The sequence below is a fragment of the Scyliorhinus canicula genome, chromosome 5, assembly GCF_902713615.1.
Source record: "Scyliorhinus canicula chromosome 5, sScyCan1.1, whole genome shotgun sequence".
Classification (NCBI taxonomy): Eukaryota; Metazoa; Chordata; class Chondrichthyes; order Carcharhiniformes; family Scyliorhinidae; genus Scyliorhinus; species Scyliorhinus canicula.
In genome coordinates, this window is record NC_052150.1 from 170453114 (window position 1) to 170476486 (window position 23373).

General features: G+C 46.2%; 1 protein-coding gene across 1 annotated transcript in view; it reads left to right on the forward strand.

The window, feature by feature from the left end:
• Positions 1-1828: 1828 nt before the first annotated feature.
• malrd1 (MAM and LDL receptor class A domain containing 1) overlaps positions 1829-23373 on the forward strand; it is a 499008-nt gene continuing 477463 nt past the window's right edge. The window contains exons 1-2 of the mRNA XM_038796452.1: positions 1829-1925; positions 16287-16424. Of these exons, the coding sequence (XP_038652380.1) occupies positions 1829-1925; positions 16287-16424 (235 nt within the window). The remainder of the gene's footprint in view (positions 1926-16286; positions 16425-23373) is intronic.

Genomic DNA, 23373 nt, shown 5'->3' on the forward strand with positions numbered 1-23373 from the left:
TTCTCTGGCGTCTGGCTGTCTCGGCGGCCACTAGAAGTGCAACACCAGTAACCATTTTTGTATCTGTAAGGAATTGGAGAAAGATATAGACCAGCATTCAATTGGAGCTTCTATCCTTTAGAGAAAGTGACCATAATATGGTATAATTCTTCATGAAGTTGGAGAGTGACACAGTTAGGTCTGAGAATAGGGTCCTGAACTTAAAGAAAGCTAACTTTAATGGTATGAGCCGTGCATTGTCTAGGATCATCTGGCAAAGGATATTTAAGGGGTTGACGATGGATAGGCATGGCAGACATTTAAAGAACATATGGATGAACTTCAGTAATTGTACATCCCTGTCTGGTGCAAGAGTAAGACGGGGAAGGTGGCGCAACCATGGCTAACAAGGGAAATTAGGGGTAGTGTTAAAGCCAAAGAAAATGCATGTAAATTGGCCAGAAAAAGCTGAAAGCCTGAGGACTGGGAAAATGTTAAATTCAGCAGAGGAGATCAAAAGGTTTAATTTGGTAGGGGAAAATAGAATACGAGAGTAAACTTGCAGAAAACATAAAAACTGACTGCAAAAGCCTCTGTAGATATGTGAAGAGAAAAAGACTGATAAAGACTGGTTAGTTCCTTACAGTTCCTTACAGTTAGAATCAGGTGAATTCATAAGGAGTAACAAAAAGGTGGCAGACAAGTTGAACAAATACTTTGGATTTGTCTTCACTAAGGAGGACACAAATGACCTTCTGGAAATACTCGGAGACATAGGGTCTAGCATGAAGGTGGAAATGAAGAAAATCCTTATTAGTCAGGAAATTGTATTGGGGAAATTGATGGGATTAAAATCCCATAAGTCCCCAGGGCCTGGTGCTCTGCATCCCAGGGTACTTAAGGAAGTGGCCCTATAAATAGTGGATGCATTGGTGATCATTTTCCAGTATTGTATAGACTCTGGAAAAGTTCCAATGGATTGGAGGGTAGCTAATGCAACCCCACTTTAAAAAAAAGAGGGAGTGAGAAAATGGGGAATTATAGGGCGGTTACCCTAACATTGATGGTGGGGAAAATGCTGGAGTCAATTATTAAGGATGGAATAACTGAGTATTTGGAAAGTGGGGACAGGATCACTCCAAGTCAGCAAGGATTCACTGAAGGGAAATCATGCCTGACAAATCTTCTGGAATTTTTTGAGGATGTTACCGCTATAGTGGACAAGGGTGAACCAGTAGATTGGACATGAACAGAGAATTGGTTGCTAGATAGGAAGCAGAGAGTGGGAATTGACTCCAGCATTTTCCCAACCATCAATGTCAGAACTAGGGGTTACAGTCTAAGAATAAGGGTAAGCCATTCAGGACTGAGATGAGGAAGAACTTCTTCTCTCAAAGAGTTGTGAACTTGTGGAATTCTCTACCACAGAAAGCATTGGGGCCAGCTCAATGGGTATATTCAAGAGGGAGCTGGACATGGCCCTTGTGGCTAAAGGGATCAAGCGGTACGGTGAGAAAGCGGGAGTGGAAAACTGAATTTATGTGATCAGCCATGATCATATTAAATGGTGGTGCAGACTCCAAGGGCCAAATGGCCTACTCCTCACCTATTTTCTGTTTTTATGTTTCTGGCCTGGTTTAGCACAGTGGGCTAAACAGCTGGCTTGTAATGCTGAACAATGCCAGCAGTGCGGGTTCAATTCTCGTTCCAGCCTCTCCGAACAGGCGCCAGATTGTGGCGACGAGGGGCTTTTCACAGTAACTTCATTGAAGCCTACTTGTGACAATAAGCGATTATTATTTTTATTATTAAATCAGGAAGCACTTTTTAAATAAGGGTTAGTGGAAATATGAAACTCTCTCCAAACGGCACTGACAGTTGCATGAAGACAATGAGTAATGCATTAATGTTCGGTAAAGTTAACATGGGATATGCAATGAAGGCAGGTAAATAGAGTTGAGATACAAATCTGCAGTGGATGGCAGAATAGGCGTGGATGGCTGAATTGCCTATTTCCATCTTTCGGTTCCTATGGTATATATGGGCATGATAGGAAGTTGCCATGAACAATGATATATGTTTAAATACCTGTGCATGTATCCAGAACTGGCAACACAAGTGTAGGCAGTAAAATTAAATGAGTCGCTAGCAAGGCGTCCACAAAGTCAGAGAAATTATTGCTGCAGGCTTACATTGCCAGTGAACACAGTTCTTGTAGAAGCAGATGGTTGTCTGATGATTCAAGCAGCTGTAGACTGATGGTGGTGTCTCACAGGGCACAGCCATAACCCTATCAGCTGTCTGTAATGGGAGATTGTTAGCAGGGCGGTCTTGGAGGAGATGCAAGAAATTCAGTGAGGGCTGGGGGAACTGGTATGGGGGTGGGCAGGGCATGGCGAATGTGTGTCCAGGGGAGCACTCTCTGGCAGGTTGGGTCCACGCACGGCCGGCGCCATGTTGTATGGCGCAACCGCCGCAGGTCGTTGCTGTGCGCATGTGAGGCCACGGATTTGGCAATTCTACAGCCATTTATTTTGTGGAGTTTGAGCATTTTAAATGGCGCAGCTGCTAGCTCCTCACCGGTCGGAGGATCGGTGCTGCAAGGGCGCCGATGTTTCCCACGCAAAACACCATGGATCCTCTGCACATAGCCTCAAAATCGGAGAATCCTGCCTTTAGTTTTTACTATTAACTACAGTTGTGCTTGTAGTTTTTGTTGTTGTTCTTGTTGTGCTTCTTGTTGTTTTTGTTGTTGTTGTTGTTTCTGTTTTGCTTCTTGTGGTTTTAGTTGTTCTTGTTGCGCTCAATGACTGTTCCGTGTGGATAATTTGAGTCATTCTCAAATTTATTGGTGTCAGTGTCCTTTGTGGTATCTGATGTTTCATTGAGCGTTTCTTCTTGAGGATTGTGAGAATGATCTGATGTTGCATTGATCTTGCTGCCATCAGTCATTTGTGGTGGGTTTGATTCCTCTTCTTTGCTTCCTTGGTGCTCCTCTTCTGGAGTCATTCTGGAGTCATTTCTGGTTCATTTGAATCATCTTTAGTTTCTTGGTGCTCCTCTTCTGGAGTCAAAATCTTCAAGATTTCATTTTTTTGTGGGTAGTTTAGGGTAGATGAGGTTTCAATTGATGTGGTCTTACTAGACTCCTGAGTGGTTGTGCTTTGATTGTCAAGTTATTTTGTACAGACGAGCTGAGATCTGTCAGTCTCGCTGTGATCTTGCACATCTTTTATGGGAATTGTGATTTCTTCGTCACTTGTCTCACATACAGTGGGCAGACGTACATTGTAGAACATAGAACATTACAGCGCAGTACGGGCCCTTCGGCCCTTGATGTTGCACCGACCCATGAAACCATCTGAAGCCTATCCGACCTACACTATTCCATTTTCATCCATATGTCTATCCAGTGACCACTTAAATGCCCTTAAATTTGGCGAGTATAGAACATAGAACATCTTGTTGATTATGTGAGTTTGGTAGACTTTCATAGTCTGCTTCTGCTAGCTCAGATAAGGTTGATAGACGTCCATGGTCTTGTTCACGCATGGATTTCGCTCTGGAGTCTTTAGTTGCTTCCAGTTTGGAGTTTGTCAATGAGCTCTCTGTGGAGCCTTGCATCGCTCTCTGTGTGGTGTCTTTCATTCCTCTTTGTGTGGAGTCATGCAGTGTTCTCTCTGTGGAGTCGATCTGTGCTCTCTCAACGGAGTTGGTCAGTACTCTCTGTGTGGCATTGTTTTCTTCTTGGGTATTTGACAGGTTGGTGTCATCCAATGTATCGACGATCTGCCATTGCATCATGGCATTGGATTCATCTACCATGAGTAGAGTCGTGTTGAGCTTTTCAACCTTGTCGCTGATGCTATGATTAGCATATCCAAATAACTCAGCCATGTCTGAGTAGTATTTTTCGATAAACAAATCATCTTTTTTTGTTTTGGATTTATTATTGTTCTCTTCATGTTCAATGAACAAATCATCTTCTTTGGTTTTGGATTTGTCACTGTGCTCTTCACCTTGGGTGGTGCAAACTGCTTGTTCCAGGGTGCTGCAAAAGTCATGTTCAACTGCTGGTAGAGGTTCCGGCATTGTTGTGCCTTTTGAGGTTAAATTTGTTGGTTTTGTGCCTTTAACAGACTTGTTTGTGATTTTCGGGCATTTCCCCGTTAAGTTGGAATGGTCTGAGTCATCTGACATCATGACGCTCGTGAAGTAAAGCGTAGGAATCAATTGCGCATGTGCAAATCGATTTTCCTTTCTTGTGTGCTTTTTCGTAAACTGCGCATGTGCAGAACGACCTGCGCCCAAAACTTATTTTTTCAATTGCGCATCCGCAGCTGCGGTTTCCTGCGCATGCGCAGACCCAGATTTGCATCCTTTGTTCCCCGGGCAGTATAAAATGTGCTCAGGTGCCATTTTAACTTCTTCAGACCCATGGAAAAGAATCTTTTTGCTGTTTTTTCTTGTTAAAATCTTAAAGTTATTTTTTTCTTGCGATATGCACTTGTCAATCGCGATTTCAAGCGTTAAACCTTTCTGGTCTGATGATTGTCTGAGTTTCGCATCACTCATTCCCTGTGCAATTTGGTCTCCAAGCATTGAATGTCTTAAAGCCGCATTGTTACTGGTGTAACAGTAAACTTCAAATTTTTTTTAAGTATTACTTCTAATTTGGTGTTATTTTCACCTTTCAAGGAATTAAAGCAGTTATAGATTTCTCTAGCTTCATGTCCTGCTAGTAAAAGTGCTATTTTCATTTCGTCTGAGGCTGTGCTCAACTCATTAGCTACAATATATAGTTCGAATGTTTGTTTAAAAATATTCCATCTATGACTTAAGTTAGGGTTATTTTCAGCTGCGGTGGAGTTCCAAAGAGTTTTATCGACTCAGCGAAGTCTACCCACGTACAAGTTTTCTTCTGTTTTCAATCTTGCTTTGTCTGCATCTTGTGTAACCTTTCTAGTAAGCGTTCTGAAGTCATCGGGTACCATGTATTATTCCTTCTGTCTGAAATTATTCCTTGTGTCTGAATAAAGCTCGTAGTCTTCCAGTTGAAACAGATACTTTATTTCTATGAGTTTGTTCTCTCTCCAGCATTTACACTATGTCACATCTGAGCTGCCTGTCTGTGTCGTGCTCACCAGCTGCCGTTCCTGTGAAGAGTCTGTTGACGTCCTGTTTGTCTATGTATATGTACATCTCTGGTGTACCCTTTCGTGGTTACTTAGTGAAATGAAAATGAAAAATGAAATGAAATGAAAAATGAATTAAAATAGTTATACTATATTTACATTAACCCCTTGTGTATATACAGTGATGCATATCACTACACTCACCGCCGTGGTGTGGTGGACATTGTTATTGGTCGGTGGGCCCGGAGAGCAGGCAGTCGCCAAGGCAGACATCGGCATGGGAGAACCAAGTGAGGCGCCCCCCCCCATGTTGCGGTGTCCTCATGGCATGCATGGCACCACCTACACACCTCTCCACCACCCCCACCCCAGTAACCCTCCCAGCTCTGCCCCACCCCTCCACTGCCCCCACCCCAGCAGCCCCCCAACTCAATGCCACCCCTCTGCCACCCTCACCCACAATCAAACCATGCGTCATGTCTTGTGTCTTGCAGTCGTCTGGTGATGAGGCAGGGCCTTCTGGTGCCCCTCCCCCCCTGGCCAAAACCCAGGACACGTTGAGCGATGAGGCGGGATCGGACAGCAACGTGAGCCCCAAAATGCCAGTCCGCGACACTCCAGAGCACCAGTCCAGACATGACACTGACTTTCCGTCATAGCTGTCTCCAACACCCACCACCACCTCAGTTGGGCATTATAGTGAAGAGGCTCCTGGGACACTATCTGATGTGCATATCACATGCTTAACAGTACATCAGATGGAGGTAGGAACCCCCGAAGGGGTGGATGGTCGGAAAGTGGCCCGACCACAGGGACTAGCTGCCATCCAGATGGTTTGCGGGCTTCTGGAAACTGCTGTTCCAACAATGCTGGGGCAGGAGGCGATGTCAACCATGCGTGCTACCTGGGCCAACACTGAATGGGTGGTATCTGTGGCGGAGGCCTTGGGGAAGATGGGTCAAGATGTCCAAGGCCTGGGACACTCTGTGCGGGCGGTTGCCCAGGCACATGACAGGGCAGCCTGGTTACAGGCAGCTCTGTACCAGGGCCACCTGGACATTGCAGCGGTGCCCCAGAGCTTGGCCCAGTAATAAATGGTCATGGCTGAGGGTGCCAACAGCGTAGTCTGGGCATTGGCTGAGCTGAGCCAATCACAGAGGTACAGAAGTCCCTGTGCTCCATAGCGGTAGTCATTGAGGTCCTGATTGAGGTGAGAGCGGCCTCCAGGACTGGTAGCACGGAGTAGCCCAGGGGCCATCAGGCCACCCTGAGGGAGGAGGAAGTGGTGGGGCCCGTGCCGGTCACTCACGCAGGGGAGGTGCCAGAACACCACAGTGCCTCAGACACCACCCCCCCCTCCTGTCCCTGGCGCATCTGATGGGCAGTAGGCAAAACAGGGTGGCACCACGCAACCTGGAACACCTTAGAGACTATTGGGCCCGTTCAGGCAGCCTGAGGGGCTGGTTTAGCTCACTTGGCTAAATCGCTGGCTTTTAAAGCAGACCAAGCAGGCCAGCAGCACGGTTCGATTCCCGTACCAGCCTCCTCGGACAGGCGCTGGAATGTGGCGACTAGGGGCTTTTCACAGTAACTTCATTGAAGCCTACTCGTGACAATAAGCGATTTTCATTTTTTTTTCATTTCAAAGGGGACCCAGGTCCCCTGGCATAAATCACAGAAGGTCACCTCCACACCTGATGTACCACGTGGGGAACCACCTAGACATAGCATTAGGGCCTCTAAGGCAGAAAGGTTAAGTTGGCATGGTGCAGCACACAGGATAGCTTTCAGGGCTAGGGCATATATCTGTGGAAACATGTTAACATGTTCACAATAAACACCTGTTCACAAATGTTCCAACCTGCCTTGGTGGTCTCTCAGAAGAGAGTGAGGGGTGGGCTGGGCTAGGCTGGCTGCACAGAGGAAGCTTGGTGGGGGGGGCATTGTAGGTTAGCACGGGCCAGAATCCCCAGGTCAGCCACCGCACATCGCTCTGGATCCTGATCCCGGCCCTACTCCCTCCCTCTTCAACCCCCGGTGCGGGAGGGTGGACATGGGAAGGGATGGTCAACCGGTTGTGGGCAGGAGGAGAGGTGGGAGGGATGTTCGTGTTGCCGATGGCCAGGCCCATTAGTTGGTGAACCTGGAAGCGATTAGAGCGACTCATGCACGGTGACCCTGGCGCACACATTGTCGAACCTTCTGTGGCTACCCAGGTCCCATGCCCTGCCCATCCTGGCTCTCCTCCGCATCCTCCTCATCAGATGAGGTCTGGCATTCACCTTACTCCTCCAGCACGTCGCCCCTCTGCTGCACAATGTTGTGGAGAATGCAGCAGGCCACCACGATGTGGGAGATCTCCATCTGATGTACTGTTAAGCATGTGATATGCACATCAGATAGTGTCCCAGGAGCCTAGCGCTATACTGCAGGGTCCCTTGAGAGCAGTCAAGGCACATGTTCCGCATCTTCAGGATGCTGATGCACCCCTCGAACATGAATGAAATGAAATGAAAATTGCTTATTGTCACGAGTAGGCTTCAATGAAGCTACTGTGAAAAGCCCCTAGTCGCCACATTCCGGCGCCTGTCCGGGGAGGCTGGTACGGGAATCGAACCGTGCTGCTGGCCCGCTTGGTCTGCCTTAAAAGCCAGCGATTTAGCCTTGAGAGCTAAACCAGCCCCAGTCATGACCCAGGTCTGAGGCCTCTGGATAGGCATCATTAGCTATGACTGCAGCAGAAAACCCCTATTGTTCAGTGCCCAACCCCTCACCTGGGGGTGCATCTCGAAGGTATCGGGAACGTTCGATTGTGCCAAGATGAAGGCATCGTGCATGCTGCCTGGATATTGGGAGCAGATGTGCATGATGTGCATCTCGTGGTCACACACCAGCTGTACATTTATGGAGTGGAATCTCTTTCAGTTTGTGAAGGCCAGCCCCTTGTGCGCTGCTGCTCATAGCGGGACATGCATCCCATTGATCGCTCCTTGGACCTGGGCATCATGGCGATAGCGGTGAACTCCGCTGCCCAGGCAACCGGGTGGGCTCGGTCCACTTTGAAGTTGATATATTGTGCCGATCAGGCATATAGAGTTCCGTGATGGTGCAGGTCCATCTGTGCATCGAGGTCTGCAAGATCCCAGACAGGTCCACACTAGGCGCCTGGAAGAACCGCATGGCAAAAGAGTTCAGGGCGACCATCACCTTGACGGCTATCAGTAATGTGTGCGTCCCCCCCTCAGAGTGAGTGATGGAATATTCTCCATTTAACTGGTTGAATGCAGCTCCACTTGATTGGCACCAAGAAGCTCAAAACCTCCTGGACAAAGCGGCCCACTTCTTTGGCACCACATCCACCACCTTAAACATTCACTCCCTCCACCACTGGTGCTCAGTGGCAGCAGTGTGTACCAACTGCAAGATGCACTGGACCAACTCACCAAAGCTCCTTCAACAGCACCTTCAAAACCTGCCACCTCTACCACCTTGAAGAACAAAACAGGAGATGGTGGGAATACCAGCACCTGGAAGCCCCCTCCAAGCCACACACCATTGTGACTTGGAACTGTATCGTCGTTCCTTCACTGCTCCTGGGTCAACAATGTGGAAATACCTTCTGAACAGCACTGTGAGTTTACAGACACCACATGGACTGAAATGGTTCAAGAAGTGATACCCACATCCTGTGAAAGATTAAGTTATAAAAGAGAGAACTGAGTTCAAAAAACTTTGAATGTACGAAGAACCACTCAAAGTAAACTCTAACAGACTGTCCACACTGTGCACCAGTGATTATTGGCTACCACACTGTCAGAATATGCAGATGTTGGGCAGCACGGTAGCATTGTGGATAGCACAATTGCTTCACAGCTCCAGGGTCCCAGGTTTGATTCCGGCTTGGGTCACTGTCTTTGCGGAGTCTGCACATCCTCCCCGTGTGTGCGTGGGTTTCCTCCGGGTGCTCCAGTTTCCTCCCACAGTCCAAAGATGTGCAGGTTAGGTGGATTGGCCATGGTAAATTGCCCTTAGTGTACAAAATTGCCCTTAGTGTTGGGTGGGGTTATTGGGTCATGGGGATAGGATGGAGCTGTTGACCTTGGGTAGGGTGCTCTTTCCAAGAGCCGGTGCAGACCTGATGGGCCAAATGGCCTCCTTCTGCACTGTAAATTCTATGATAATCTGTTTTTCAACACAGGAAATGGTAAGCGCATATATGAAGGAATGAAAAAATGTTTCATCAGGAAATGGCTCTGAGAAAAACAAAGGCAGCATCACTGACCACAATGAAACATTGTAGAGATAGGTGATATGCCACCTTAAGTTGTGCTCAAGGGAGAACAGTGTCACCAAGGAAGCCCCAGATACCATAGAAAGCCTACCTGTCACAGAAGAGCTGCATATCTAATCTACAGTGGAAGAACATAACAAAGCTATTGACACACTTGCCATTGGAAAACTCCAGGTACTGATGCTATACCAGCTGAACTCTTCAATCACTAGCAACCGACACTCCAGCATGAACTCCTCTGTCTGCTGAAGGCAGGAAAAATGCCCCAGGATATGGTCAATGTAATTACGACCTGTACAAGAACACGGACGATCAGAGCCATTATAACAACTGTCCAGAAATCTCCCTGAAGAACAGCATTGAAAAGATATAGGCCCATATTACTCTTGTCACACTGCAGATGCAGGCTGAGCGAATCTATCTCGAATCCCAATGGGGATAGGAGACTGCTGTATATTGCCTTCATCAATTTTCACCAAAACATTTGAACACATAAACAGTGGCAGTCTATTTAACCTGCTGAATAAAATTGGCTGTCCACCCAAGATGCTCAATGTGATCTCCTCTTTACATGATAACGTGATGGTAAGGTCCGCTATGATGTGGCTCTGTTAAAACGCTTTGTGATCTGCATTGGGGTCAAACAGGGTTGTCTTCTAGCATCAACACATTATTGTGTTATGTTCCAATCTTTGCTGGTGTCATATGCCTTCAGATCAGCTACAGAGGGTGTCCACTTACCTGAATTGACAGAAAGCTGTTCATCTTTGCTCGCATGGGATCCAAAACGAAGGTGTGCCAAGTCCTCATCAGAGAATTGATCTAGGATGATGATTTCACACCAACATCACATTCTGAAGAATACCTGCAGCAGAAAAGAGACAGACTCTCAAGAGTTTGCTTTGACCATCAGCACCAGGGAGACAAATGTCATAGTCCAGGTTCTGCCAGCAGTGACCTTGTGATGTTGGAGGTTGTGATAGTTTCACATATCTTGGCTCTACTATCACCAACAATCTGTCACTTGATGCTGATATCAAGACACGCATTGCCGTGCCCAAGCTGAGTAAGAGAGTGTGCAGTGACACCAACCTGAGTGAGGACACCAAACTGCAAATCTACCCAACTTGTGCTGAGATTGAACAATATAAACCAGACAGGAGAAAAGGATGAACAGTTTCCACCTTCACTGTCTCGGATGTATCCTCAGCAGCCCTTGGCAGAACAAGGCCACCAACCCAGAGTTATTGGAGTGTGAAAATTACATCAGCATATGCTCACTGCTCAGCCAATGACATATTTTTTGTCATCAGAGGGATGACAGTCATATATCCGTAGATCTTCCGTATGGTGAATTGGCCATTGGGCCATAACCTCCTTGGCACCCACACCTCTGCACCAAGGACACCTGCCAGCAAGATATCACTTTGGTGGATATTGACATTGACAACTGGGAGTCGCTTCATGAGTCGCTGACAGTCAGGAGGATGACTGTTTGGAACAGCATTGGAAGAAAGTAGCAGACACAAACAGTTGACCGAAAAGGGGGCTCAGAGAAAACTGAGGCCAATGAATGTTACACTTTCTCAGTCCACTGTCTTCCTCTGCCAAGCTGGAGTGGACCTCCAGCACCCACCAGACGATGCTGAACAAAGAGTTGGCCAGCAAGCGCAAACCATTGTGATAGAAGGTGATCACCGGTTTTTTTCTGGGGTATTCTGAATTCAGAAACATCTTGTGGTGTATTTCTGTGCATCACTATAAGACACTTTATACCTCCCAGTGAATGATGGCACAGGAATCCAAACAAGAGGTTTTTATGTGTCGTCAAGCCAGCAACTGTAACACTCGGGAAAAAAAGGATTGTGTGTATGCTGAAGCATGAGATTAAACTGCGTCTTAAATTCACGAAGGTGGATCTGGTATTATTTATAATCCACATCTATTTTTCTTTTCTGAAAGCATTGTGTCAATTGATTAATACTGCAGTTTCTGTTCCGGTTTATCGTTACAGGACATAGGACCTTAGGAAATAGAAGAATTTTGATGGGAAACTTTGAAGCTACATTTTATGTTGGGTTTCACGCAGTAAGAATACTGTTACTGGCAGGTTATCTTCTGTGGTCAATTGTAGAAAAACTAACTGTGTAGTATAGGCTATGAATTGCACAACATGTTACAAAGCAGTGTAGACCAAAGAGATGTTATAAAATGCAGCAACAAAACTCGAATGATTGGAAGTCTGAGATGTGTAATATGGGACGCTCTGGAATTCCCATTTTCCCAGTCTTTGGAGGAACCTGGGTGTAGGAACTTTGTCCGGACCCAGTGAACCTCAATTAGATCAGTGGCAGAAGACCTGGCCAGACCCATGTCCACAAGCCAGTAATTGCAAAAAATGACTTTTTAGGGTCAATGAGTGTAAAGTGTATGCAACTGATACACATTGCAGGAGACTGCATTCATGTGAATGAGTCCTCTTAGCTTAATTGATCTTATCAAATCATGAAATGTTTGTTGGATTTCTGCTGCCATCTGTGCAGGTGGGAGAGGAGTTGGTGTTGTCAAGCACTGCCATTTCATATATCATTTACACAGAACACCTTCACGTCCTGACAGTGAGAGGGCCCTTTAAGTAACTGCATAGCGTAAAGCCCAATAAGGTCTCTACTTCCTACAGAAGCTAACAAAATTTGGCATGTCTGCATCAACTCTCACAAACTTCTACAAATGTGCCATAGAGAGCATCCTATCTGGCTGTATCACAGCCTGGTATGGCAACTGCTCGGCCCAAGATCACAAGAAACTGCAGAGTGTGGTGAACTAAACCCAGTGCAAGCTTGTCACCCTCCCATTGATTCTGTCTTCACCTCCTGCTGCCTCAGGAAGGCAGACAGCATTGTCAGAGACCCCTCAAACCTGAGTTTTGCCCTCTTCCAGACCCTTCCATCAGGCAGAAGGTACAGAAGTCTGAACTCCCGCACATTCAGACATAGGAACAGCTTCTTCCCCACAGCTACAAGACTCCTCAACAACTCCCCCTCGGACTGATCTGTTCCCTGGAAGAACATTATTCACGATGCCCTATGCAGCTCTTGGGCGCGATTCTCCCCTCCTCACGCCAGGTGGGAGAATCGCGGGAGGGCCGGGCGACTCACGACACGCCCCCCCTGGTGCCCCCTCAGATTCTCCCAACCCCCGCTCGGAAGAATCGGCGCTCGCCAATATTCACGGCGACCGGCGATTCTCCGACCCGGATGGGCCGAGCGGCCTGCCGTTCGTGACCGGTTCATGACGGCGGCAACCACACCGGGTCGCTGCCATCGTAAACATGGTGCCAAAAGCTGGTTTGAAGCTTGTGGGGGGCGGAGAGGGGAGTGAGCACCATGGCCGTGCTCGGGAGGGGACTGGCCCGCGATCGGTGCCCACCGATCGTCGGGCCGGCGTCTCAAAGGAACGCACTCTTTCCCCTCCGCCGCCCCACAAGATCAAGCCGCCACGTCTTGCGGGGCAGCGGAGGGGAAGACGGCAACCGCGCATGCGCGTTGGCGCCGGCCAACCTGTGCATGCGCAGCTGACGTCATTAGGCGCCGCCGCGTTATTCTCGGTGCGCCGGGCCTTGACGCCAGCGACAAGGCCCGGCAGCTGAGAATAATGGAGCGCTGGTCCTAGCCCCCCAGGTGGGGGTGAATAAGGTGAGAGGAGCGGCTTCCGAGTTCACGACGGCCTTCTCAATTTTTCGCGGGAGTGGAGAATTCCTCCCCTTGTTCATGTATTTGCTTTGTATGCCCCTTGTTTGGCACTGTAATCAATCACTATTTGTCGATGTGCTATTTGTCGATGTACTCTGTTGATTGTTCTTTTTGTCTACTATGTATGTGCTGTGTAAATTCCCTTGGCCGCAGAAAAATACTTTTCACTGTACTACAGTACATGTGACAATAAAATCAATCAATCAATATTCAAATTCTTCCAGCATTATGGTTGTAAGGACCACTCTAGATCAGTAGAACAGGCGTATCGACATTTACATTATCCCCTCTTGTGCAGCAAATGCACAATAGAACTTTGTGTTTATATTGACGAGCGTAATATTGGGCTGAGTTCTCCGCCACCCACCTCGAGTAGCGGAGTTCCCGATGTGGTGGAGAATTCAGCACTGGGCAAAAAATGGGATCGACGCCGAGCCTGTTCCGATGCGCTAGTCCCCCACTGGCGGTGGGGGTTCACGTCCACACCAGCGGGAGGATGCAAACGGGTCATTTAGACCCACGTATATCCTATCAATGGGCCGGGGACCATGTTCTCCAAGCCTATGTGAATCTCTGGTCCTCTGGGCCCGGATTCACGTGGATGAGAATTGGTCCAGTTATTTACAAATATGACCTTGATGCAGTTGGCTTCACAGTGGGAAGAGGGGGTAACCCTTTAAGGGAGTTGCCCCCAAATTCCAACGGAGGGCCACCCTGACTCCCACAATGCAAATCCTGCCAATCCCACCCCCACCAGCTCCCCCAACAGAGACAACCCCATGAGAGAGACCCCACCAGGACACGCCAATTACAAAGAACCTCATCAGAGACCTCCATGAGAGAGAGACCCCCACCAGATCCCCCAAATACAGAGACCCCCCACCAGAGGCCCCCACCACAGACCCCCCCCCCACAGGAGAGACCCCAACCAAAGACCCCCCTAAAGAGAAACCCCCACCTGGAAGCTTGAAAGCAGTCCAGACAGAGGTAATTGAAAAAAGATCATAGCTTTAAAACGCACCTGTGTAATACATCTGTTGGCATAAGATGTAGCACCTGTAAATTCCTGTAAAGAGAAAACCACTCAGCTGTGTTTAAATGTCCTCAAATCTTTTATCTGTAAGGCTTTTATTCATATCTCTGTGAAATTGCTTTAACTAGGCTGTGATTGACAGCTTCCACACACATCCAGCTGTCTGCATTATTTAATTCATCTTCCTTCAGGCTTGAGTGGCTTTCAGGTAGTCAGCTGTGAAACTAACAGTAATGTTTATAAACATCTAACTATGATTGAAAGCTCCTGACCCACATGAAAAACAGTTAAATGCTTTCTGCAGAGAAAAAGGGGAAGTTAGAGCACTTAAAGCATTTAACCGGTTAGTTTCACAACTGATTACTTGCCTACTTCCTTTAAAGTCAGCTTGCTTTCCTTAACAACCGCTTTTGAATCGCCTCGCTCCTCAACCCAAAGACTAGTCTCTCTTGGAAGGTATAATTTAATACATCACCAAATTCACAGTGCTTAGCCAATCTTTTCAGTGTAGCTACAAGCTGTGCAGTCAATTCCCCTTCTTGGTTTCGCTTGTGAAATGTAAACCTTTCTGCAATGAAATAGAGGTTTTGGTGAGCAGTGGCCCCACAATATTTCCACCATTCCTTTGTATGTTTCCATGCCTGGCTTTTACCGGTTGTACCAGACTTCTGAGGAGGTTAAATGCTCCCCCCCCCCCCCATTATAGTCAGGCATGTTGGGGCTTTTAAACCTTTGCTATCTCGTTGGCTTAAACAAAATGTTCTTTATTCGAGCTCCATTGCTCTGTATCCAATGGTCCCATGGTGCCAAACACTACTGCCATTTTTCTCCATGGAAGAACCTGTGTGCTTGAAGTGCCACGAATCTTTAGTATCGCCTTGCTTCCTTTCTCCCAAGATAACGCACAACCTGATTTCAACCTGTTTTTCTTTGCGTTTTACAACACCACCAGCTCTAAATTTGTTGCTGCAGAGTAATTATTACTCATGGCTACTGAGTTTGTTCCAGGCGGAGCACAGTCTCTTCAAAGCTATTTTTATTCAAATGTTTTTTTTGTTCCTCGGGGTAGCTATAACTATTATTCTACTTCCTCGGCACCAGTTTTTGTGTGGCGACGATTTTTCTAAATTTCAATTATAGACGCTGACGGTAGATTAACAATGCCAGAGACATTACAGGTAGGTTATCAATTCTAGTTATATATGGTGCAAATGGGTTACCAAATTCAGTGATAGATACCGAAGGTAGCATATCAATATCACTTATAAACACTGCGGGCATTGTTTTGATCAATGACAATTATAGTCACGGTGTCATCAGCATCAGTTATATTCACTGAAGGTGCGCATCAACAATATCACTTGTTAGCTTAATACAAGAAAATATATAATATGTTTTTTCATAACAGATATTACAGGAATATTAAATGATTGTAAATATGTTAATATAGAACCTTAGTTAGGCCACACTAGGAATACAGTATTCAATTCTGGTCACCATTCTACCAGAAGGATGTGGAGGCTTTAGAGAGGGTGCAGAAGAGATTTACCAGCATGTTGCCTGGTATGGAGGGCATTAGCTATGAGGAGAGGTTGAATAAATTCAATTCGTTCTCACTAGAAAGACCGGGTTTGAGGGGCGACCTGATAGAAGTCTACAAAATTATGAGTGGCATAGACAGAGTGGATAGTGAGAGACTTTTTCCCAAGGTAGAGGGGTCAATTATTAGGGGGCATAGATTTAAAGTGTGAGGGCAAGGTTTAGAGGAGATGTACGAGGCAAGTTTTTTACACAGAGGGTAGTGGGTGTCTGGAACTCGCTGCCGGAGCAGGTGGTGGAAGCAGGGACGATAGTGGCGTTTAAGGGGCATCTTGACAAATACATGAATAGGATGGGAATACAGGGATACGGAACCCAGAAGTGTAGAAGATTGTAGTTTAGATGGGAAGCATGGTCGGCGCAGGCTTGGAGGGCCAAAGGGCCTGTTCCTGTGCTGTACTTTTCTTTGTTTCTTTGTATAACTAAAACATATTATTTGTTGATGAAAATGAATGTGTTGTTGCATATAATTATTAACATTTTGCATTGTTTGCAAGGCTCTTCATGTGAAAGATGTGATTTTGAAGCTGGATTCTGTAACTGGTCTAATGATCTGGAGTCAAGGACGAAATGGACCAGGATGAGTAGTGCCAGCGGCATTGGGTCAATGGGTGACCACATAGGAAATCAGTCAGGTATGGAATTGTGAAAATTTACTATCTTGATTTCAACTAGCGCCTAAAACTAGTTGAAGTAGAAAAACAAATTCCATGGATAGATTAACAAGGGCCAGGTGGTTGATAAGAATATGTCTTATTTGTGTTGAGTATCTGCAAGATCACAGTAAAAATAGCTTGTATTGCTTTTTCAATCATCGTCTTTTTAAGTTCTGCTCTTGCCTCAAATTTATTCCTGTTTATTTGACCATTATCTCCATATGGTTTTGGCTGAAGTCTCTGTTGAATTGTTTGAGTTGTGGTTTATATTAGAAATTCGATTATAGGAACAGTGCCCTGTAAATCGCTGGCGCGTGCTTTAGATTTGTGGGATATTTGCTTCAAAGGTAACAGAAGATAAAGTATGTCTGTTGAACTGAATGCTGGAAAGGAAGGCAGCTTAAAAGTTATCAATTAATTGAAGCTATCACCAAGGCTTTAGGCCGTGGATTTCCCCGGCTAATTTGGCCATTGCATTTCCTAAACTAAAGGATTTATGAAATAAACGGAGTTAATTAACGTTTAGGTTAATTGAATTTGGAAGATCTGTGTTTATACTGTGGGCATTTCTCCCTAGTAAGAGAAGCCATTATTTCAAACTCATGCTCGAAGGTAAAACCAGATGGAACACAGAGATATTCGCCTAGAAATGTGATGGCACCATATCCACTTCTCAGGCATAGAATGGCAGTTAAGCATCAAATATGTGCACCTACATTTCCTGGTATATGCTCATCAACTGTTCTTTGGTAGCCAAAGCCCTTGATTCCAGAATTTGAGCCCTTTAAAGCATAGCTCCCAGAAGGAAGAACTGGGAACACACAAATATTGGTCTGAATGGTTTGGGCTCTCCTATCCTAGTTCCTGAATAGTTGTTCTCGGTGATTCATAGCACGATGACCCTTCCTCTAGCCGAGCTTCTAAATTGCACAAGGTGCTAGTTCTAAGCTGGTGCTTCTGGGGGCTGAGATCAAGTTAAGGTTTATCCCCAGGACGGCTGGTTTCTTCCTCCTGAGATGACAGAAGTATCTCGCATCCTCAGTACCTGAAATAAAAGAGAGGGACATGGTTAGCTTTTAGTGCATAGGAAGCAAAGACAAAGATAAATGACTGGTGAAAGAAATTGTCATCCAGTTTTGGATGAGAAGGAGAAATCAGGACAAGGTGACATGTTATCAGCTGCCTTGGCCATAACTCTACTTCAGCCCTTGATGAGAAGCCACTTTCTTCCAGGGCGGTGAGTGTATGCAGGTCAGTTCAGCCTCTTCTGAGGGCAGCCTTCTTTCTGGAATTGTACGTGGCCTTCTCCTGCAAAAAAAAGAATGGAGTGTACTCATAACATAATGGTGAGGCTTTTAGAGGTTGTACCTCTCATGGTGAAGTCGGGTGGAAGATATGAAGTGTAGGGAAATGAGGGTTGCAGTCGGAGTGAGTGTGTGAGTCTGAGATGAAGGAGGAGTGAAGTACGGTGCAGTGATCCCAAAAAAGTAAAAGAATGCAGTGGAGGGGAGTGTTGATTGGTGATACTGTAGGTGGTGGGGCTGTGAGAAGAGACAAAAGGAGCAGTATTCTTAACTTGACAAAAATAAATTGTGACCATGAATCTCACTTAGTGCATGACGTGTCATCTGGCTTCCTGCTTGGTAATTCGACTCAAAAAGAGTGAATTCATTCACTCAGCAAATTGAGGGCAACGTAACAGAAGGTGAGGGAATAAAATTCATTTTGATCCAAACTGTATTAAATATATGACATTTTGGCAACCGAGTCGGGATCATTCATCCCCAGACCGACGCTGGGAGTGAAGTCTCTGACAGATCTATCATGCTGAGGTAAAAGGTGGAATTAGGAATTTATCTGCTCGCTCAGCTTGTATTTGTCAGAATTCTGAAATCTAACTTTCTCACAACACCGAGATGTGAACTTTTATTTTGAAGAATTAAAATTGAAACTAAATTGGTTACCGATAGGAATCTAGGCATACTTCACCCAGGAGGCATTTTGGTCGGAAAGTAGTGGCAAGTTATTATCAGTGAAAGGGATAAAACAGCAGTTCATTCAGCACTGAAAATCAGATTTATAAGAAGGATTAGACTGACTGATGTGGACATTACTGGGGAAAATGTATAACACTGAGTAAAAGGTAGTGCACATATACAACCAGACAGCAAAGGAAAGATCAAAGTCCCTGGTTGTAATTGATGCCGCACTTTGTTAGCTGGCTTGCCGAGAACAGGTTTCTTCATTCCTGATACTTTCACTCAAGGGACATTGCCCAACCACTGAACTTATCTCATAATTCAAATAAAGCACAAGCATTATTCAAATTCCTTGGAAAGCTAAAGAGAACTTTGTGCAAAGTGGCCTGTACAACAGTTTCGCTTTGGTGCAGAACCTTGCAGTGTTTTCCTATGTTTAAAGATGATATGTAAATGCAAGTTTTCTGTTCAGTTGCAAGTATTTAACAGTATTTCCAATGAAATGCCTCAAATTATTTACGCAGATTTCCAAAAGAAAATAAGGACGGGATTCTCTGAGCCTCCACGCTGCAATCACACTTGCTGCGGGGGCGGAGAATGGGCGTCAGATCCGTGATCGGGTCCGGATAATCGCCGCCAATTGCGCGCATGCAGTCGATGCGACACCAATTGGGAGCCATTGAAAGAGGCCCCCGTGACAATTCTCCGCTGGCAACTGGCCGAGTTCCTGCCGCCGTGGTTTTCTCATGGTTCCACCCAGCAGGAGCTCAGGTTGGTGGCTGTGGACTTAGTCCGCAGGCTCCCTGGTGAGGGGGCAGGGGGGTCCGTCACCGCGGGGGGCGGGAATCTCTCATCCCACCAGCAGCGCACCACCATACGTGTGTTTCCTGGTGGAGTGGAGCAGCTTCAATGGGAAATCCCATTGACAGCGGTGGGAGCAGAGAATGGCCCGCCACCTCCTGCCATTGGCTGGGAGGACAGAGAATCCCGCCTTCAATGGTTCGTGATTATTCCAAGGAAAGGAGGGCGGAATTGTCTGTGTGTTTTCTGGCGGCAAAGGTTGCTCGCCACTGGCTGCTGGCAGGAGCCTCTGATTTCTCCGATGTCTATGGTGTTTTGTGTGGCTTGCCCATCCTGTCTCCAGGCAACCTGCCGGGGGGTGGGTTGCCTTTAATGTACCAGACGTTCCCACCAGCGGGAAGGATGGGAAAATCCCACCTCTTGGACAAGTAGACGATATGGATATTGCTCCCCTAACTTTCGATTTTTCACTGACTAAGACTATGACTTTAAAGGTGCTAAAACAATACCAATAGAAAAACCTACTCATAAAAAGATAAACTAAGTCATTTTGGCATGTTACTCTGATGGAAAAAAACTGCCACAGGCTGATTGGGGAGAGAGAATTAGATAGATTTTTTTGTTTTGAAGAGGCTTAGCAACAGGTTCCTGGAGAAGATTCAGCTGGATCTTTAACTTCCACTGACAGAATCCAAAGTAAAACTAAAATGGAACCTCCTTGCCCTGAAAATCATTTTAATTGGATAATATTCAATCACCACCTGTTATTGGGCAGAGCACAGCCTTTCGGGCCAATTCATTGGCCAAATCTTCCTCAAGAAACTAAGGAAATTCAACATGTCCACATTGACTCTTACCACCTTTTACAGATGCACCAAAGAAAGCATCCTATCTGGCTGCACCATAGACTGATATGGCAACTGCTCAGCCCAAGATCGCAAGAAACTTCAGAGAGGCGTGAACACAGCCCAGTCCATCACACGAACCTGCCTCCCATCCATTGACTCCATCTACACCTCCCACTGCCTGGGTAAAGCAGGCAGCAAAATCAAAGACCCCTCTCACCTGGCTTACTCACTCTTCCAACTTCTTCCATTGGGCAGGAGATACAAAAGTCTGAGAACACGCACGAACAGATTCAAAAACAGCTTCTTCCCCGCTGTTACCAGACTCCTAAACAAGCCTCTTATGGACTGACTTGATTAATATTACACCCCTGTATGCTTCACCCGATGCCGGTGTCCACGTATTTATATTGTGTACCTTGTGTTGCCCTATTACGTTTTATTTTTCTTTTCTTTTTATGTACTTAATGATCTGTTTGAGCTGCTCGCAGAAAATACATTTCACTGTACCTCGGTACACATGACAATACACATATCCAATCCAATCAAACCGAGCCCAGCCAATCTCTATCATTGGTATCGGTCCACAATTTAAATCAGCACAGCCTTCTGGATCCTTCCATTTGAATTAAAGGCACAGGTCATAGCTTTCTACTGCTTAAATGAAAAGAGCAGGCTGCCTTAAAGTCACATGTCCATAAATCATCCATTAATCAAAAATGTAACGGCAAAAATAAAAGAAAGGGAAAATAAGGGAACAAACAGGAAAGACCCTTACAACATGGTGAGAGTGAACTACCCAAATCCTTGCTCCCTTCCCATCTACCCATAAGCAGTAGGCTTTTGAAAGACAGATGTGAGTGTTTCTTAATCCCGGAGTGTGTGGATAATTTGAATAACCAGCAGCAAGCTTTTCATGGATTTAAATAAAGAGAATTGTTTATTCATGCACTCGCCCTGAAATCTAATGCCAGGGGACTCACTCACACAGTAACACAGACAAACACACTCAAGGAAAGCAAAGTTGAAAAGAATAGTGCTCTTTTACAAGCTACAAGCAAAAGAATAGTCCATAATTCACGGTCATAATTTAGCACGGATCTGAGCGTAACAGGTAAATCATGCAAGGGCCCAAAACGAGGCTCCGTGCCGGGCTGATCACGAGATCCAGATCTGCATATTGAAATCAGCCTAGGGCTCATTTAAATGCCCCAATGCCTGATTTACCTGGTGCCCGGGACTCAACAGCCGCGCCTATGAGACCTCTCCAGAGCACCTTTTAACACTGGTCCACACAAACATGGACCAGACAATGGTACCTCTTGGGGTCTTGCAGGGGAGACCCTGGGTGGTCGGGGATAGGGCCAGGTACTGCCCTGGCACTCTGCCTGGCGCCTGGGCACCATGGCACTGCCAGCCTGGCACCCTGGCATCACCACCCGGGCATCAGCACCCGGGCACCCTGGCAGTCCAGGCAGTAGGTTGAAAAATCACTGCAGTGGGGAGGATTCTCCATTCCGGTGACTAAGTTCTCTTGCCAGATTAGAATTGCTCCTGGTTGGCACTGGTACGAGGAATGGTGCCCAGGAGCAAGTCCCTCTCCCTTGCCATGTAAATTTATTTTAGCGGACGGCCCGATAACGAAGCCCAGTGGCTGGACCCCCTTCGCCTCGCAATGCAAATCCTACACACCCCTGCTGACAAGTAGGGGCATCCTGCCCCCCACCACCACAGGGATTATAGGTTTTGTCCCCCCCCCCCCCCCCCCCCCATGCACCAACAGCCTAAGAATATAAGAACATAAGAACATAACTAGGAGCAGGAGTAGGCCATCTGGCCCCTCGAGCCTGCTCCGCCATTCAATTAGATCATGGCTGATCTTTTGTGGACTCAGCTCCACTTTCTGGCCCGAACACCATAACCCTTAATCCCTTTATTCTTCAAAAAACTATCTATCTTTACCTTAAAAACATGTAATGAAGGAGCCTCAACTGCTTCACTGGGCAAGGAATTCCATTGATTCACAACCCTTTGGGTGAAGAAGTTCCTCGTAAATTCAGTCCTAAATCTACTTCCCCTTATTTTGAGGCTATGTCCCCTAGTTCTGCTTTCACCCGCCAGTGGAAACAACCTGCCCGCATCTATCCCTTCATAATTTTAATGTTTCTATAAGATCCCCCCTCATCCTTCTAAATTCCAACGAAACAGTCCCAGTCTACTCAACCTCTCCTCATAATCCAACCCCTTCAGCTCTGGGATTAACCTAGTGAATCTCCTCTGCACACCCTCCAGTGCCAGTACGTCCTTTCTCAAGTAAGGAGACCAAAACTGAACACAATACTCCAGGTGTGGCCGCACTAACACCTTATACAATTGCAACATAACCTCCCTAGTCTTAAACTCCATCCCTCTAGCAATGAAGGACAAAATTCCATTTGCCTTCTTAATCACCTGTTGCACCTGTAAACCAACCTTCTGTGACTCATGCACTAGCACACCCAGGTCTCTCTGTACAGCGGCATGCTTTAATATTTTATCGTTTAAATAATAATCCCGTTTGCTGTCATTCCTACCAAAATGGATAACCTCACATTTGTCAACATTGTATTCCATCTGCCAGACCCTAGCCCATTCACTTAACCTATCCAAATCCCTCTGCAGACTTCCAGTATCCTCTGCATTTTCGCTTTACCACTCATCTTAGTGTCATCTGCAAACTTGGACACATTGCCCTTGGTCCCCAACTCCAAATCATCTATGTAAATTGTGAACAATTGTGGGCCCAACACGGATCCCTGAGGGACACCGCTAGCTACTGATTGCCAACCAGAGAAACACCCATTAATCCCCACTCTTTGCTTTCTATTAATTAACTAATCCTCTATCCATGCTACTACTTTACCCTTAATGCCATGCATCTTTATCTTATGCAGCAACCTTTTGTGTGGCACCTTGTCAAAGGCTTTCTGGAAATCCAGATATACCACATCCATCGGCTCCCCGTTATCTACTGCACTGGTAATGTCCTCAAAAAATTCCACTAAATTAGTTAGGCATGACCTGCCCTTTATGAACCCATGCTGCGTCTGCCCAATGGGACAATTTATATCCAGATGCCTCGCTATTTCGTCCTTGATGATAGATTCCAGCATCTTCCCTACTACCGAAGTTAAGCTCACTGGCCTATAATTTCCTGCTTTCTGCCTACCTCCTTTTTTAAACAGTGGTGTCACGTTTGCTAATTTCCAATCCACCGGGACCGCCCCAGAGTCTAGTGAATTTCAGTAAATTATCACTAGTGCA